At 43.1% G+C, this 19,270-nt stretch overlaps 1 protein-coding gene across 3 annotated transcripts; it reads right to left on the reverse strand.

The window, feature by feature from the left end:
• LOC311162805 (scaffold attachment factor B2-like) lies at positions 1–19,053 on the reverse strand. Of its 3 annotated transcripts, none has more exons than XM_084221353.1 (21): positions 18,726–19,053; positions 17,881–17,968; positions 16,398–16,462; positions 16,099–16,309; positions 14,802–14,860; positions 13,968–13,995; positions 12,516–13,017; positions 12,038–12,084; positions 11,533–11,633; positions 10,573–10,722; positions 10,374–10,474; positions 9,788–9,921; positions 9,171–9,259; positions 8,528–8,664; positions 7,650–7,943; positions 6,894–7,031; positions 5,583–5,622; positions 3,533–3,645; positions 2,688–2,800; positions 2,430–2,496; positions 1–401 (listed from the first exon to the last, which is right to left on the reverse strand). In XM_084221353.1, the coding sequence occupies exons 1-21, from the start codon at positions 18,918–18,920 to the stop codon at positions 281–283; spliced, it is 2,793 nt and encodes a 930-aa protein (XP_084077479.1). In that variant the 5' UTR covers positions 18,921–19,053; the 3' UTR covers positions 1–280. The 3 variants fall into 3 exon arrangements, 2 of the variants coding, with proteins under 2 accessions (XP_084077479.1, XP_084077478.1); XM_084221352.1 differs by having other exon boundaries at positions 14,802–14,864; positions 16,031–16,309; XR_014616738.1 differs by lacking the exon at positions 2,688–2,800 and having other exon boundaries at positions 329–401; positions 14,802–14,864; positions 16,031–16,309; positions 18,726–19,052.
• Positions 19,054–19,270: the final 217 nt, after the last annotated feature.

Below are 19,270 nucleotides of genomic sequence, written 5' to 3' on the forward strand. Positions count from 1 at the left end.
TAGCCATAAACCAATTTTATTCTTTTTGAAAAATGGAATGTTTCACTTACAGAAACTTAAAAGCGATGTTCGACCAACACCATGTTCATTACAAACAAACAAAAAAAAAAACCAAACCAAACCAAACAAACCCCAAACCAAAGTTGACACAGGATTTGGCTACAGCGCAGCAGCAGTCTGGCATTTTTAGAAATCACAACCTCAAGGTGACCCTGGGTTAATAAAACTCACAACCGCTGTCAGGTGGCATTGAAAACACCCCCTCTGTGCACAGGGGGCCTCAGTAGCGGCGGCTGAAGCGGGGCTCCCCCAGCCTGGGGCTCCTCTGGGGGGCTGCAAACACCCCTGGCACAGCAGGGCCCTGCACAGCCTGGCCCTGGCTCCCGGCGAAGCCTCCGCGCCTGCAACGACAGCGTGGGCATCACACACCCCTGAGCACACAGACAGACAGACAGACAGACACCTCCCTGCCACGGGGCTCCTCACAGCTCAGGGAAAATGAGATACAATTCTTATCTTCACTTGCTGCACCTGTTGTTGTGCACATGTGGAATGGGTTAAGAAATCACCTTTGGCTAAGCAAATCTCCTCAACACGCTCCACGTGTGCACCAAGGTAAGAATTGTTCCTCATTTTCTCTGAGCTTTCTCACAGCTTCCCTGAAAAACCCTCCAAACACCATCCCCAGAGTCCAGTTAAGGAGATTTGTTCAGCAAAGTGGGATTTCTTAACACACTCATGTGCATAACAGGTGCAGCAAGTGAAGATAAGAATTGTTCCTCATTATCTTCTCTGAGCTTTCTCAGAGCTTCCCAGGAAAACCCTCCAAACAGCATCCCCAGAGTCCAGTTAAGAAATATCCCTTTGCTAAGCACATCTCCATAACACATCCCACATGTCCAAAGTGTCCAGTACAGCTTTGACCTAAGTGGTCAATCCATCCAAACACCATTCAGTGTCCAGTTCAGAAATCACCCTTTGCTAACCAAATCTCCTTAACTGAACTCTGGTGATGGTGTTTGGAGGGTGCTCCTGGGAAGCTGTGAGAAAGCTCACAGAAAATGAGAAACAAATCTTCATTTGCTGCACCTCTTGTTGTGCACACGTGGAATGTGTTAAGAAATCACCCTCTGCTACACAAATCTCCATAACCCATTCCACATGTGCACAACAACAACAGGGGCAGCAAGTGAAGCATCCTCAAATTCAGGATGAGAAACAGGAAAATGTTTCTTATTTTCTCTGAGCTTTCTCAGGAAAATCCTCCAAACACAATCACCAGAGTCCAGTTCAGAAATCACCCTTTGCTAAAATAATCTCCATAACATATTGCACATGTCCAGGTAAGAAATCTTTGCTAAAGAAATCTCCAAACACCATCCCCAGAGTCCAGTTAAGGAGATTTGTTTAGCAAAGGGATATTTCTTAACTGGATTTCTGTGATGATGTTTGGAGGGTTTTCCTGAGAAAGCTCAGAGAAAATAAGAAACATTTTCCTGTTTCTCATCCTGAATTTGAGGATGCTTCACTTGCTGCCCCTGTTGTTGTGCACATGTGGAATGGGTTATGGAGATTTGTGTAGCAGAGGGTGATTTCTTACCTGGACTCTGGATGGTGTTTGGATGGACTGAACAATTAGGTCAAAGCTGGACTGGACTGTGTGGCAAGGCTGATGGGTTTTTCTGAAGAGTACAATTTAGTTTTAGTACAATAAATTGACTGATCAGCCTTCTGCAATCATAAAGAAAGACCTGTGGGCTTTTTGCCTTTTTAAGCAGACAAAGAATAATTTAGTCACTCCAAGAGGGGGCACATTCCTACACATTGAAATGTGTTTCTTCAATTTGTTGGTTTCTTTAATTTGTTGGGTTTTTTCTTCCCCCTTGGGGCACTACCCAGGGATGGGTTCTGCTGCAGCCACGTCCTGTGAGCTCTAAGAAGAACCCATCACACCCAAGATAGCCCAGAATGGCATCAAATCAGCAGGATGGCTTCTGAGGCAGTGTTGGAAACAGAAAAAGGTTTAAAAAAAGGCAAAATAACAAAGCTCTTACAGAGAAAAACTGAGCTAGGGGTGAGAGGTTCTTGGTCCTACTAAACACCCCTCAAAAGCAATTATTTATTTTGTTCTCTTCCTTTTTCAGTGAATTACCCAGGCGGGACCTCTTGGCCTCTGTCCAGCGGACAGCCCCAGGTCTGAGGTGAAGTCCCAAAGGTCCTGAGAGGTGTCTTTGTACCAAATTGGGAGAGAAATTTCTGGGCTTTTTGCCTTTTTAAGCAGACAAAGAATAATTTAGTCACTCCACATTCCTACACTCTGAAAGGTGTTTCTTTAATTTGTTGGGGTTTTTCTTCCCCCTTGCCAATCCAGGCTTAGAGAGATCAAAGTATTCTAAAAGCATCAGAAACATTCTGACAGAGGTTCTTACCCTGATGTCCCTCCTCGAGTCATCCCATGGCCTGGTCCTGACTGACCAGGCATGCTTCTATCACCACCTAATTCAAAAAAGAGAAAAAAAAGGGGAAAAAAAAGAGAAAAATACAGGTTTTTGTGCTTCCCTAATAAAAATGTCACCTTGTTCCCAGAATTTCATTTGATTTCTCAGTAATTTAACTACCACTAGAAGGTTCAGCAGCAGTAATTCACAGAAAAGAACCACAATCACACTGGTAAGCAGCAAGTGTACCTTGCCATCTCTCATGATCCCGTCCCATCACTCCTCCATCCACATTTCCCTGCCATGTACGATCTTGATGCCCCTCTAACTTTCGACCATGATCTCCCCAGTCACGTCCATCTCTTAAAAAAATAAAAGAACATCTTCTAGGTATGTTCCCCTACCCACTGAGCAGCACAGGGTAAAGCCAAACACCATACCCCATGCCAAAGTGTGTTAAAGGGTTAATCAAGCTAGAGCTGTAGCCACCCAACCACTGCAATCAGAGCTGGACAAAGAGAAACAAGGACAGACTTGCTGAACAGCATCCTTCACACAACACAACTTGTCTTTTTTCATCCAGAGACATCATGGATATTGCAATGGACTGAAATACTTGGGCATGGATCGATTCATTGGCTGCCACTCCTCTGGCTGAAAATTATGCAGCTGGAATATGCCCAGCTTGATTAACTGGTTTAAAGAGAAACCACTACAATTCAGGTGAGTCCAAGTTCTCTACCCCCAGCACTGCAGAGACTTCTCACTCAATTTCCTTTAAAACCTGACCCCTGGCCATGAATGAGACTTGTGTAGGCCTTACTGTAGAAACAGTCTGAATCCCAGCTGTAGAAATGAAAGTTATTTACAGGAGAAGCACAGTCAGGAGCTGAGCTAACTGAGCAGCTCTTTACTCACTACAAAGCTTCACCCTCCTGAGGAGCTACACGTGGCAATCCCCTGCTCCTGCAGATGCTCAAAGATCTGGAGAGAGGATTCACACTCGTCAAGCTGCTCCTGTTGCCACCCTTCAAAGGTTGACTGAGGAATTGTGAAGAGCCCCCAGTCACTTCCCTGATGTGCCAGGCACTAACCGGCTCTGTGGGGGGATCCCTCTTCCCTCACTCATCCTCCTGTCAGAGCCGTAGCCCCCCCAGCTGTCCCGGGAGTGCCGCTCGGGGCCGCCGTGCCGCTCCTCGGGGTAGTGCTGCAAGGCAAACAGGCCACGGTCACGCCAAAATCCAGCACGAGCTTCCTTCCAGTGCAAGAGCTGACAGGAGGCATGTGGGGCTCCAGGGACTCTCCAAAATGCAGTTTAGTACATCCAAGAGTTACAGCAGTTCAGGGTCAGGGGTGACAGAGCTGTGCCTGCAGCTGCAGGCAGGACTGGAGACCCACATCCCTACTCAGGCTCTTACTAATGGCACTGCACATTGGGCGCCACTCTAAGAGCCTGAATGAGGGATGTGGGGCTCCAGGCTGCTCTTCAAAATGCAGTTTATTGTATCCAAGAGTTACAGCAGCCCAGGGTCATGGGTGACAGAGCTGTGCCTACAGCTGCCAGCTCCAGCTGCAGGCAGGGCTGGAGTCCCACATCCCTACCCAGGCTCTTTACTAATGGCACCGCACATTGGGCGCCACTCTAAGAGCCTGAATGAGGGATGTGGGACTCCAGAGACTTTCCAAAATGCAGTTTATTGTATCCAAGATGTTACAGCAGCCCAGGGTCGTGGGTGACAGAGCCTGTGCCCACAGCTGCCAGCTCCAGCTGCAGCCAGGCCAAGTGTCCCCATCCCTCACTCAGGCTCTTTACTAATGGCACCGCACGTTGGGCGCCACTGTAAGAGCCTGAATGAGGGATGTGGGACTCCAGGCTGCTCTTCAAAATGCAGTTTATTCCATCCAAGGCATCATTCAGCAGTCCAGGGTCATGGGTGACAGAGCTGTGCCCACAGCTGTAAGCTCCAGCTGCAGGCAGGACTGGAGACCCTGAGTTTAGGTTACAATGCATTCTATACTTTTCTTTTGGTTACAATGCATTCTAGACTTTTCTTTGCTGAGCATTTCAATACAGTAGGACCAATCTATCCCTTAACTTTTATCTCTAGCCTATCATAACTGCTGTCATTACCATATTCATGTTACTGTTCTTCCATCACTAAAGTCAGTACATTGCAGTTTAAGCCAGAAGTTGTTTTTCAGTTTTCTTGCTGTGGAAAATTCTGAGACCTTTTTTCTACTTGCCACATTTGCTGACTTGTTTGTCTGTGCTCTCTTTCTGCTTGGTAAAAACATCCTCTTGTTTGGGGTGGGTTTGTCCTTTGCTCTAAGTCATAAAACCCCTTCTAACTAACATACCCTTTGCCTCCCCCAGTAAGGCTGGCTCAGCAATTCTTTTCTTCTATATCAAAACTTGCTTCCAGCTCTATTCCTTCATCAGACTCCACATTTAAAAATCTTTCTGCTAGGCATACATATCTGTGAGACTTTCTTGTCAAACATTCATCCTTCCCAACATTCTAGGATTGCAAAAATTTGTTTTTTTGGAAAAAAATTAGAGCTGTCTCATTTTTAAAGGTTCTGTTGTAGGGCATGGCTCACTCCAGGTATTTATTTTTCACTGGTGGGACAGATCTTTTTTGTTTGGTAAGGTTTTTTAAGGCTTACGTTCTTGGCTTCAGATTTTGAATTTTTATATAGAATATCTGCTTACTTCCTACCTCTCTTCAGAAATGAAAGGTTTTGAACCCCATTGTGGCATTGCTTTTCACACCTGTCCTTCTACAGCCTTGTTTCATTCTGGCACCAGTTGTTTCATTTAGATAAATGTGAGAGAAGGCTTCCATTGCCAGCTAAGGAAGCACAGCAGCTCTCTCTTAATACCTAAGATGGTCAATCAAAAAACTTTTACTGCCACACATCAGCCTGAAAACATGCTCCCATTACTCAGAGGTTTCCCCTTGCCTGTATCTGGAGCTACCACCCCAGCAAGCAGGTAACCTAATGATTTATTTGATGCTCATTAGCACACAAAATTAGTCTTGCTTAAGTGTCTCAGCTGTGTGCACACTGTGTCTTTTCTGCTTTGGGCTCAGCTTGTGTTTGGTTTTTAACTTTTTAAGCAGTAATTTGGTTGTAACATACCTGCCCATCTCGATCTGGAATTCCCCTTGTACAGTCTCTCCTGGAACAAAAAAGAAAAGTTTCAGTTGAATCAACACTGTGATTATAATTCCAGGGTCTGCATGAAATAACACATGAAAAGTTAATCTTCATTAGGCTGTAAATCTGGGTGATGAAGTTCAGTGGCAAGATAACCCAAGAGTTCTTATTTCATAGTACAAAAAAGATCAAACTAACACCTATCAGTGTAATATGGGTAAAAAAGGCAGCACTGAGGATGGCCAGGTACTCAGTGACAGCAAGGGAGAACACTGAGTGAACCTACCAGTGTCAGAAATGAGTTACAAGCAAAAACAAACAGTACAGTTTTCACCAGAGATCCCTTGAGAGCAAACAGGAATCTCAATGGCACCAGGCAGAAAATATTTTTCCATTCTGTGGTGCTAAAAACCTGCATTAGCCAGGCTACAAAGATGAAAACAGGGAAAGTTTTAAAGCAAAAGGAAACAGTAAATCTTAGAGGTTCATAAAGCAGACTTCCATACACCTTGAGAGCAGCTGTTCTATCTCCATCAGCATCATGGCAGACTGCATTAGGACTTGACTTATAATCTTTAGGTAGCCTCTATGTCCCTTGTAGCCACATTTCTCTTCACAGAGAAAAGCAAGGCACAATTCTTCCTAAGAATACTTCTGAAATTCAAATTCTCTGAACCTCAGAGAAAGGAAAAGCAATTCTTATTTGCTCTGCCTGTGTTGTGCCAAAGTTGAATGCAATATGGTGATTGTTTAACCACAGTGATGGTGCTTTGTTTCCTTGGCCTGTCAGGGCCAAGTGTGTAGCCCCACATTTCTCTTCACAGAGAAAAGCAAGGCACAATTCTTTCCAAGAATATTCTTATCTCATTTGCTGTGCCTGTGTTTGTGCCAAAGCAGAAATGCAATATGGAGATTGTTTACCCACAGTGATGGTGTTTTGGTACCTTGGCCTGTCAGGGCCAGGTGTGAGTGCGTTGGGACTGTGGGCAAGATTCTGGGCAGTTGAGTGCTTGGCAGATTAAATTTAGATGTAAAGTAATATAGAATATAGAATAATATAGTATAATAAAGTAATTAATTAGCCTTCTAATAAGATGGAGTCCTCCTCATCATTCCTGCCTGCCACGGGAGTCGTCCTGTTTCGACAGTCCCTAACCCATGGAAACAAAGGATTGCAAGCACGTGTGAAATCAGGAGTGATTTCTTTTACTCTGCTGACACTGCTCAAGCCACAAGAAGACACTGAAGAAGAAGAAGAAGATGAAGAAGAAGAAGAGGCAGTGCCTTGCAAACCTGTCCAAGCAGTGCTCCTGGTAGCGGCCGCGGTCGCGGTGGTCGAAGTCGTGGAAGCGATCCTGGCGGCCGAAGTCCGAGTGGTAGCGATCGTCCAGCGCCAGCCGCTTGGCCTCGGGCCAGTAGGGATCATCCCTCCTGCACACACAGGGCTCACATCAGCAGCAGCACCAGAACCACCTCCCTTTTCCTGCTCTCTCAAACCTCACCCAACCCAGGAATTAAAAATCTACGTGTGTTAAGCAGGAGTCGCATTTCGGTTTCAGAGAAAATTTGGTTTACCAAAAACAGCTTAATTTCATCACGTGGTGATGTCAGAAGAGAATGAGTATTTTTCCCTTACCATTTAGAGTTGATACAAACAACTCTACTACTCTATTATTCGTACTACTAACTCTATTCGTACTACTCTACTACTACTACTACTCTGTTATTACAACTCTACTACTACTACTCTATTATTTCTACTCTACTACTCTATTAATACTACTCTACTCTCTATTACTCAAAGTACTCTGGGTTGTTACTACTCTTGGTCATCCCTCTTTGGGAAAGAAGAGCAGACTCAAACAGCGCTCACAAGTGACAAGCACGGTATTTGCTCTTCTTCAAATTGCTATTAGCGTTAAGCAGCATCTAAAGAGTCTTTCAGCTGTGAGCTCCCATGACTGCCTTATCCAGAGTGCTCCCCATTTCCACAGGCTCCCCCAGGGGATGTGGCTGGGGAGTTTGGAGCCCCCCTGCCCTGCTCCTCACCTGCTGTCAGGATCGTAAGGCCTCCTCATGGCAGATCTCCGCTCCTGCTCGTAGCGCAGCTGCTCCTGCTGGCGTCGCAGCTCCTCCCTCTCCCTCTGGATTCGCTCCTGCTCCCGTCTCCTTTCCTGCTCTATGTGCATCCTTTCCCTCTCCAGCCTCTCCCTCTCCAGGCGCTCTCTGTCCAGGCGCTGCCGTTGGAATTCCAGCCGCTCCCGCTCCCTCTGGAGCCTCTGTCTCTCATCGCGCTCGTGGATGGCTGCCAGGCGCTGCTCCCGGTCTCGCCTCTCTCTCTCTCTAATTTAAAAGAGATACTTAGTTTTTCATTGAGATTCTTCAGAAGCTCTACTGCTTCTTTGTTTTGGGTTGTGCTTCTTGTTTTTTTAAGAAGTTATTATGTTCTCCCCCTTCTTCCCAATTAAGTAACAGATAAGAGGAAAATAAAACACTCCATACAAATGACAAAAGCAAAGGTGAGAATTCTGGACAAGTAATATAGTATCTACTTTTAAGTCCGGTCTGAAAAAGTTTTCAGAGAGCACAAGCAAGTCCTAAAACAGAAATCTGACATACAAAAAGTCTTTACAAGCTTCAGAGGCAAAATGAAGGAAATTCAAATCCAGTCAAGTGGAAAACAAAGCCTGAAAGCACCTGTGGAAGTCTGATGAGAACACTGATTTCAGCACTAAAATCCTCTATCACTTGGCATTATGTCTGTTCCAGCAATAATTAGTATGAAATCAATCTGAGACAGCAATTAGTATGAAATCAATCTGAGCTCTCACTGTTGGAGGGTCAGCACAGCACTGCTTTGAACAAAAACACAGAACAGGCAAGGAGTAAAAAATGCCATTTAAAGTGCAGAGGTGCTGGGAACTCACCGGCGCCTCTCCGTCTCCCTGATTTCTCTCTCCCTCTGCCTCTGCCGTTCCCGCTCCCGCTGCTCCTTGATTTTATCAAAAGATAAAATATCCTGCTTCTCCTTGCTCTCCGACTTGCGGTCCTGGCTCTTTGTGCTCTGAGATGAATCAGAACAATGCATGAGCTGAACATGGTGCATTTTCAGCTCCAACTCCCAGGCAAATGTCTGCACTATGTCAATCTGAACAAAACAGGCTGTCATGCCTTCCCCAGAGGTAAAAACAGTGGAATTCCAGGGAAAAGTACCCCCAGTTTGAGCAGAACTTCTAAATATTACAAATAAATACTAGAGGAACATAATCTGACTTGCACTGATTTTAAACAACACACACTAATAACATTCCAACTCAGGGAAACACATCATCCTAACACCTTTTTCATATTGCAAGTCAATTCTTGCACTAGGACAGCAGTAAAAAAATATAAAAAAGGTGAAACACAAGCATTTCCCCTCTGCCACATCATTAAAACCCTGATGCTTTCCAGAAAGTGCTAAAAGGATAATTGTACCAAAATGAAAGGCTAAAACCCCTTCATCTCTGAGCACATAAATCTATTTGAGATCTATTTTTACACAAAAGCTTCTCTGGAAGTTGGCCTTACCCTCTCCTTTGATGCAGAAGTTTTCACACTAATAACTGGCTCTCCTTTAGATTTATCCATTACCACTGTCCTTTCTGTTCCTCGACTTGCTAGAAAACAAAACAGAGCCAAAAATAAATGGTACAAAAGACATTCAACAATTCTTGCAAGATTCAAAACTGCGAGGATAGTAAATAGTAAAAAGTTATTTTAATGAGGTTTTTAATTATTTATGGGACTTCTTAATGATTTAAATAGCTTGCTAAGATTTGGCCAACATGAGGATGGGAGCAGTAAATTTATCACAAAATTACAGCAGTATTTTCTGGCAGGGATAACAGCTAAAAGAACACAAATTTAATTTAATTCTTCTGTCCACAAAATACATCCTTTGCCACAGTTAAAAGAAAAAAAGCCAAAAAAGGACACAAACCACACACAGTGTCAGGTCTAAACCCAGACAATTTTATAGTAATTATGGAAACTGTTTTAAGTTAGTAGGAATTGAAGTCAAAATTTTCAAAGTGTTTTCTGACGTTTGTGTCAGTTTTATTAAGCTTCTTTTTACTGAATTATCAATCACATCTAATAATGTACAAGAATCCCTGAAAACATTTCTGAAAGACAGCCAGCATCACCTGATTTGCTTGCCCTGGATCTATCAGATCCAGTCTTTTGTTCATCCTTTTCCTTTCCTTCTTTTTCATCTTTTTCTGATTTCTTAGCATCATCTTTTTTGTCGATCTTCTCCTCCTTCTTAATACCAACAGATCTACAAAAAGCAAGAAAGCAAAATGCCTCTTTCAAAAGCAACAAAGCACTTGAAAAACCAATGTTGGAAGCATCACTCACTAACCACACAGTCAGTCTACAGAAAGACAGACTAAATCCTAGAAATATTTGTCAGTTAAAAGTAGAGTCCAAGACAGAGTCAGATCAGAGAATAAACAACTGGTAAAAATAATGGTTTATCTATAAATAATTTGAATTAGTATCTTCTCATATAGCTAACAAGTTTTTATACTAATACTAAAGAGCTTTGTATTTCTGGGGCCAATTAAGATGCCCTTACTACTGTAAAACATCAACTCTCCAAGCATTATCCCTATTTCAAATGCAGAATGAAACATTAAATCAACATTTATTACAGTTACTGTTCAACTTGGTCATCTGGCTATATTTGAAATGTCTTTAAGTATCATGAAACACAAAACAACACTTTACTTCTCAGATTTGGACTCTGCAGAATGGTGCCTGTCTTTTTCCTTCCTTGTTTCACCTTCCTTTTTCTCAGAAGGCTTTTTTCCTGCTGGTTCATTTTTTGCCTAGAAATTCAGCCAGAAAGAATTACATAGTCAGAGACAGAGACTAAAATTGCATGCTTTTATTTTCATCACAGTGCCATGAAATAGCTGCCACTTACCTTTTCCACAGAAATCATTTTACCATGCAGCTCTGTTCTGTGCAGGTGATTAATGCACTTGGTGGCCTCCTCAGATGTTGACATTGTCACAAAGCCATAGCAGCGAGCACCAGGGCTGCGAGCATTTGTCACCACTTTTGCACCAACCACCTTGGGGAAAAAACAAAATATTCTGTGTTTACAGGTCTGTCACTAAATAAATTCTAACTTAATGACAATTTCTTAGAACAGTTTGGATGGGAAAGGACTTTTAAAAGCCATTTATTTCAATCAATCCCCTGTCACAGGCAGGAACAGCTTCAATAATGCAGCTCAGAAAATTCATCTTCAAGTTGCTGAGCAGGTCAGGAGCTTAAGGCAGATATATACAGAGAAGGGACTGTAAAACCAAAATAAAAATGAAGAAACAAAACTACTACCACTTCTCTTTCCTTACAGGACATCTGTACCCACAGAGGACAATCTATGACAGGCAGTGGCACTTAATGACATAAACATTTAATATTACATTCAGAAAAGTATTTGGCAGAAGGGGGCATGGTCACACAGAGAGCTCCCTTCCACAACTTCTGCTCTTATATACCAGCAGGAACTGTCCTCAAAGACTGGGTTTCTCCAGAGGATACCCCTTGAAATGGAATAGTTTAAAACAGCATTAATTGCTGGATACTCAAGACATAATTAGACTACAACATGATGATCTACCAGTCTCTCCTGTCAAGAATTGCCTCATTCTCACAGGTATCTGCACAGATATTCTCTGCAAATTCCATCTCTGTTCCCACCCCTCCATTGCAATCTTCTTTATTGAACTGTGTTCCTTTCAGATATGGAGTTTCCAAAGAACAAAGTTAAGAACTCAGCCTGTCCAGTTATTCATGAGGGAAAATAAGAGTTAAATTTAAGGTCAGCCTTTTAAACTGACAGAATGGTTTGTTAATTTACATATCCACTACATACCTTTCCATACTTGCTGAAAAGGTTCTTCAAATCTGTAGCTCTAGTAGAGGAGGAAAGTCCACTAACCCACAAATTTCTGCCAGAACCACTCCCCACACGGCCTGGGGCACAAAAACCATAAAAAACCACGTGAAACACAAAAGCAACAGTGCAAAATTCAGAGTCCTAAACTCCCACATTTTTCCTTCATAAAACTCCATACTTAATGTGCAATTGAACAGCCTTAAAGAGTTTGTAGCTACAGATTTTCTTCCTGCAATTCAATCACTTTTAGGAGAATTACAAAGTATCAAATGTTCATTCACAAAAAAAAAACTTTTTTAAAACCAACCCCAACTCTGTTTGTTAATAATGTTACAGAAGTTACAAAGAACTGATACTTGAGTTATAATTTGAAGGGCTGTGTTACAACTACCCTGAGGGTTCACTGAATTAACAGACCTCCTTTTTACTTCAGGTCCTTTGAAAACAAAAAAACCCAAAAAACCCCCAAAAGTGCACCTACCTTTCTCATCTTTTGTGACTGCCTTTGTATCTTTGTCTTCAACAGGGCTAAAGATAAAACATCACATTATTCAAGAGATCATATGCAAAAAGACCTTTAATTCTAGACAGCACAACTAAAATTGGATACCTACCAGTAAATTAGTTCCAAAATAAACACTATTATTGGCAATTTTCTAGAAGAGTGACAGGAAATAGGGATTTGTACCCCTAAACGGACAATTCTGTTTTGCAGATGACAGAAATAAGAGTAATTTGGGGAAAACAACCTTTGAAGGTTGAGGAAGGAAAAGAAATCAAACCCACTGTTCTTAAGAAAAAAAAAAAAATATCTACACATGGAGAAATAAAAGAGACCTTTAGGAATAGGCTACAATTTCATCAGTCTCGGAGGCCAATTGAAGGAAACAGCTTATTGGCATCACTTAAGGACCAACGATAAAAGATAGCATCTGGTCTAGAACGGAGAAAAAACAAACCTCTTTTTCTGATCACCGCCCTCACTGGCTGAGGACTCTTTAGTGGCAGGGGAAGATTCCTCAGAATTAGCTTTGTCTTCTGCTCTCTTGCCATCTTCTTTGCTATCTCTGGCTTCGGCACCTGCGCCTTTCTCCGCTGTCTCCCCACTAGAGGCTTCCAGGCCTTGGGAGCGTTTGCTACTCTGATCGCTTAGGGTCTCTACCACTACACCTTCAGAGTCCGGGGCCTCTTCCTCGGGGCTCTGTTCACTTGTCTCCCCTTTTGCTACCACTAAACGCTTTGCTTCCTTCCTTGCCAAAGCTTGGGCCGATTTGCTGTCCAAAGCTAAAGCATCTTCCTCCAGCTGAGCGGCAGCGAGAGCGTCCTCTTCCTCAGCCAGCCTCTTGCCTGGCCCCGCGTTACTGGCTTCCTGCGCACGCGGCCGCTCCGCTTCGGGAGGTTCTTCGTTAAGTAGCTCAGATTTACAAGTTTCCCCCAAAATGTCGAGTATTTTCTCATTTTCTACGGATTTAACAGGAATAGAATGGCACAAGATTTAATCACCAGGGAAATACAGCAATCACAAATGTGGAACTGGCATGGCTGCCACACTAACACCAAGAGAACTGCTAAGCTACACAGAGATTGGAAAACCCTAGTGTACACAGTGTTACAGCTACCACGCTAACTGCTCTCTCACACCCTGACAAATCAGCCCTAGCACCTCAACAGCCAAGAAAAATGCCCCCACAGATTTAACAAAAAACTTCGGGCTCAGCCTTCATATTCTTCAGCAAATTGTTCAGCTCTGTTTCTTCTCTAGTTAGCTTCCAGAGTCCGAGGTGCTTAACTGAACGTATCAAGGCACTGAGAGTTCAATTTTCCAAATTTCTGTGAAGTTCTTTTAGCAGAGACAGTCCAACATGAGAACTGGGCATCTTCTGATGGTTCTGAGTGTGCATGCAGTCCAGAAAGCGAGTGGGATCTGTAGCAATTCCTGATGGCAGCATGTTCCTTCTTCTGAAGTCCAGTCACTCCTTAATTTCTGTTCTGCACCAGAGCTTTGCACTGCCTACACTCCTGTATTTATATTTATTCACAGAACCACTGTACAGTGTGATATCACAAGATCTGTTTTCAGAACCTTTACATCTTTAAGGCTCATTCCTTAACTTCACTCTGCAGTAACAGTTCTAGGGAACCATTTCATGGCATTAAACAACTTTTCCAGGGGTGGTTATTCACAGATCTGGTGATATGACTGGGTTTCCAATCTCTATGACCCTGCATGACCTGGATTTTCCACCATAATAACGTACACTACAGTAATGCATTAAAAAAAAGAACCAAAAAAAACCAAACAGGGACGCAAAAAGCCTAAATGAAGAATGAAACTGTTTAAATGCCCAGGATTTTTTTTTTTCATTAAAAAAAAAAATAAATCAAAGTAACCAAACAAAAACAAACAGTACCTGGCTCCAAAGGTAACTCTTCAAGTTCCTGTAGTGAAAAAGATTTTGAAAAGGAGAAATATCACCATTTTATATTCTGAAATATTTCATATTCTGAATGACATTTCTTATCCACCCATTACAGGAGAGTATTTAGTGAAAACACTACCATAATTTAGCCTATTTCACCTTTGAAAACATTGAAATTCAAATAAATTTCTCAGAAAAAGTTACATGATGAGTTTTTAACATCCTCAAAGTTTTATCAAGTCTGAAAATATTGAAACCTCTCAAATTCAGCCACCTGTTGAACACATGGTACACATTCACATGGATAAATAAATCAATAAATGCAAGTAGCACAGAGGAAAGCTTATCTTCATGTTGCCCTCCTATACCCTGTGTTTTTTGAAGTCTCTTTTCTGAAAACAGGATCAACAGAAACACCAGCTTCACCTGGAGCTGGTGCTCTTAACCTACCAGGAATGATCTGGAAACAAGGCCAGCATTTCAGGAATAGACAGTTCCAGCTTTCTTCTCACCCTGGGACATGTACATTTTTAATGGAAGTTAAACACAATGTAAGGCACTGAGCTGGTATTTACATCAGATAGAAGGAATCCAATCTACCACCAAACTCAGTGTGATACATACATCAGAAATATATATTTATATATGTATATAAATATATATATACACATATATGATCTGGTAAAGAAATAAATCTTTGTGATTAAATCCAAAGGCATTAATTCCCATTCTTTGCAGAGGAACAATGCACCCACTATACACACACTATTAAATAGTGTATTTTATACTTTTTTTTATTTGTAAAGAAAATTGGCTACCATTTACCTTTATTATGGTTAAATCTGATGAAGAAGCATCTAAACTGTTCCCAACATCTTCAAACTCTACCTTTAAAAAATAAACAGGAGACATCTTGTTATCTATAAAGGAATATTGTGAATTAAACCTGAATGAGAAAATGAAGATTTGTATTTGTATTGACAGTGGTTACCCAGCAAAGACATCCAGCACCCAAAGTAACCAATAATGGTAAAAACTGAGTGATAACCCCCAGGACTCTTCCTGATCCCCACAGCCTGAATAAAATCTCCCATTATCTCTTAACTATGATGGTCAGCTCACAAGAATCTTTTCGGTATAGGGATTCCAACAGCAAAATTTCTCTGATTTGTATCCCTGTCATTTACAGGAACAACACAGAGCCAAAAAACCCACAGGACTTGGTAATTATTTCCTTTACTGATGAAAGCAGATGATGGGAGCTGACCTAGCCTCAAGACATTTACTCACTTAAAAAGAAAAACCTTTTCTGTGACTATTTCCATTTGATTTGTGTAGGACAAGGATCTGCCTGGGGATAGGGGGCCAAGTTTATTTCTGCAGCTTTAGAAAAGAACCACACAACTTTAGAACCTCACAGTCAATGTGGACACACAACAAAGAGGAACACTCCCCCATTAGATGGGGCAGAAATAACTTTTTTCAAATGCTTTGTTGTACATTTCAGGAGATAAATTGATTATCCTCTAGCCCAGTGTCAACAGCCAGATGAACACAGAAAGCCAATATAAAAACACTTTCAGCAACTGAATAACTGCAAGACCCAATCTTAGCAGAAAAATAACCTTGACTATAATTCCCTAAATAGTGCTGTTTAGTTGAGAAGAAAGTAAACTACACTATTTTTATGCCTCACAGGTTCTCTAAAATAAAGATGTTAAAATAGGAATATATTATATAGGAATATATTACAATTAATATGGTAAAGCAGAGTTCAAAGCATGATTAAAAACTGCTCTGTAAAACTGATAAAAATTTAACTGATAAAGCTCTGTAAATTCTATTAATACAATCACACGTACAAACAACATTTAAGTATTCTAAAAATTAAGACACATCTCCACAAATATGTAAAAAGAAAAGCAACGACCATAAGAACCAGTACAGCTCCAAATTTTCCCAAGTACTCTTTAGCCACCATTTTGCTATTTAATCCATAAATAAATAAATTCTAAAAAGTAAACCCTGATTCCACACACATAAGAGATGCATACCATCACTATTGGTATTTCTCTTGATTCTTCTTTAATTTCTGAAAATTGTGGGGATGCCTCCAAGTTACCTACAGCATACTCTGTAGGCTGATCTGGAAGTTCCTTCACTTCTGCATCATCATTTTCTTTACTATCAGAGAGCGAGTCAAGAATATTATGGGCACTGTAATCATCTCCACAATCTACTGCATTGCCATTATCTATTTCAGCTTCATCTAACACACTAATATCCATCATGTCAATATCCTGCAAGTTATCCAAACTTGCTTCAATATCGTCCTGTGAAAAGAAAAAAAAAGCACACGTCACAGTCAGGGTGACTCGAGAGCCATCTGTCACCACCCCCTCCAAAGGCAGCCCCCTGTACCTGGCCATCTCCAGAATCCTCCTCCAGGCCGTTGTCTTCCACTCCCTCTTCATCTGCTCTACGTCCTAACAACATCACCATCGTTAGAATGAGAGCAGAATTATCGTTGTACCCCTCAAAGCTTTAGTTTTTCACCAGGGATGGTGCTCCCTGCAGTTTTCCCCCTGTTTGTGAGCACCCCAGAAGTGACAAACAGGTCACAGTCCAGCACCTGGCAGGAGCTCAAGCTCTGTGACCTCCCCAGAACATCAGGCTCAGCTCAGATTGCAGCAATTTATTACCTCAACCTTTCAATTCTTTACAGACATTTAGGAGAAGAAAAATAAACCAAACAAACAAAACACAGCACAAAATACTGAAATAACCCCACTGTAGCTGTGAGATTCACTGCAGTGCTTTGCCCACCAGCTGGATGTGAATTATTCCAATTAATGGAATTACTGAAATTAATGAAAACACTACACCAGCCTCAGCACCAAGGAGCAACTCCTCAAACTCAGAGCTGAGCAGCTGTTTGACCTTTTATGAATTTGATTTTCCTCAAAAACTACAAGCATGTTACAAGTGAGAAGGATTTTAGAGCCTTCTAAAATCCTTCCATCTATTTCCATCCCCACATTAAAAGTGCTGTAATAGACATCAGGTGTTTTTCTGAGACTTGGAAATTAATATGATTTAAAAGATCTCTTTCACCCAGAGTTGTGATATCTATCTGGTCAAGATTTCACATGTCAGCCAGCAAGCAATTGCACCATTGCTGCAAATCGGATGTAATGACAAAAATCAAACAAATTAGCTGGCAAAACAGTTCAGTTTCATCTCACAAGTTTACAATTTGTGTGAACCAAATCTAGTAATAAAAATACTCTAGCTAAACTAGTAATTTTGCTCACCTCTAATGCAAAGTTTAAACACTATTTGCTTACAAAATAAGATGGAATCGTGCTAATTAACTAATTTTACAAAACCAGTAAACTATTTTCTGAAAATAAGGATTATATATGACTGTCTCACTACTACAAGAGCCAAGCATAAGGCCTTGAAAACATATCTGACTTCAGAAATGGATTAAAAACTTATCTTCTGAGAAGAAAACTACAACTACTATTAGCTATAAAGCATTAACGCTACAGAGCTTATTTTGCACTTGCTAAAAACTCTGCATTTCTGCATTAAAAAAAAGTATTAAAAACACTGACACTGCTTCAGTGTTACTTCATAATTCTCAATTCAAATTTCAGGGAACTCTGAGAACAAACCAACAGATCCTTCAATATTTCCTGCCTTACTAAACACGTGAAATTCTCTGCATAAATGACTGCTGAGCTTAATATTATATCACCCATCCCTAAAAACCTCAGCACAAATGTGGGGTAGAGTACCAGCAACAATAAAAAAAAAACATTATGAAGGTTCCATTTGATCAGTACACTTGCTTGAAAACTCAAAGATAAGGTGGAAAGTCTCTCTAACTGCCCTGTACCTTTGCTGCTTCTTTTTGGAGTTTTCTTCATGATATTTTCTGAAACCACTGGAATTTCATCAGGATTTCCGCCTTCCTCCTCAATAGCCTAAAAGGGGCAAAAGAGAAAGATATAAAAATAGACGTAAAAAAAATTTCGTTTCTACATTTTTGATGAGTTTAAGAGCTGCACACCAGAGGCTGAAAAATTCCAAACCATGAATCAGCAACTTGGATACACAGACAAAAAAACCACCAGAGCAAAGCAACAAGCAGGGAGAAGGCAGTAATATGTTGGTGTAAGGTTTTGGGAAAACTGTCAGCAAAAAAGAGCCAATCCTACAGCATTTGGAACTGTTCATCATCAATCCTACAGCATCTGGAGCTGTGCACAGACACACGGGTTGCTGTGACAGGGTAAAATCCTCGGCTCTGGGACACAGCAAGCAGATCAGAGCAGGGATTCCTCGTGGTGTTAACACAAGAAACGCTGCGATGAGGACACAGTGAAAGGGCTACCAGCTGAACTGCCAAACACCAGCACGCAGCAAACATCCCGACGGACAGCGCACAGTAAATCCAGCAGCTCGGAGAACAGCAGAACCCTGCGCTGCACGAAGCCAGGAACAGCCGGGCCGAGCGCTGGGGTCGGAGCGGGCTCGCTGACACTCCGTGACAGCGGCAGCGCTCGCAGGGCGAGCCTGGGCCGGCCCAGCCCCGCCGGTACCGAACGCTCGCACCGATCCCGGCGGGCCCCGGCGCAGCCCCGGCCCCGGGCGCTCTTTGGCGCCATTTTCCTCAGCGGTGCCCGCCGGGCCGGGGTCGCAGCCGCTCCGCGCACCCTGAGGCGGCCCCAGCGCCCTCACCTTCCTCAGGCGCTCCATGAGGACGCTCTTGTTGCCGCCGCTGTCCAGGTTGCGCTGCCGGAGCTCGGCCCGCAGGTCTATCACGCGCAGCTCGCTCAGCGGCCGCCGCCGGCTTTCCGACTCCGAACCGGGGACGCCAGGCCCAGCCAGGGACGCAGACTCGCCCAGCCCGCCCGGCGAGTGACTCTCCGCCATGGGCCGCGGTTTGGACTCGCTGGCGCGGGGCGAGGCGGGGTGGAAGCGAGGCGGGAGAGGCGCAGCCGCCGCCGCAGCACAAAATGGAGGAGACCCGGGGCGCAGGGGAGAGCGAGGGGGCGGGAAAGGGAGGGAGGCGCAGCGCGCATGCGCGCCGGGGCCCGGGCGGGCCGCGCGCGTCGCGGCGCCGCCAACTCCGGAGCGGCGGTGACGTCACGCAGACGGCCGGCCCCGGGTCCCCCTCCCGCGCATGCGCGACAGCTCGCGAGCCGTCCTTGGACGCGGGCGACGCCGTTTGCGCCTGCGCGGGGCGATTCTCCCGCCAGGCCCCGCCCGCTCAGTCCCTCCCG

The sequence above is a fragment of the Fringilla coelebs genome (genome assembly GCF_963513975.1).
Source record: "Fringilla coelebs genome assembly, chromosome: 24".
Classification (NCBI taxonomy): Eukaryota; Metazoa; Chordata; class Aves; order Passeriformes; family Fringillidae; genus Fringilla; species Fringilla coelebs.

Coding starts and splice junctions, on each gene's coding strand:
- LOC311162805 (XM_084221352.1), bottom strand. CDS start 18,920: ATGGCGGAGAGTCACTCGCCGGGCGGGCTGGGCGAGTCTGCGTCCCTG. Junction 9,260..9,787: donor ATCCAGGGCAAGCAAATCAG/GTGATGCTGGCT, acceptor TTTGTTTTCTAG/CAAGTCGAGGAACAGAAAGG. Junction 7,032..7,649: donor CCTTACGATCCTGACAGCAG/GTGAGGAGCAGG, acceptor CTGTGTGTGCAG/GAGGGATGATCCCTACTGGC.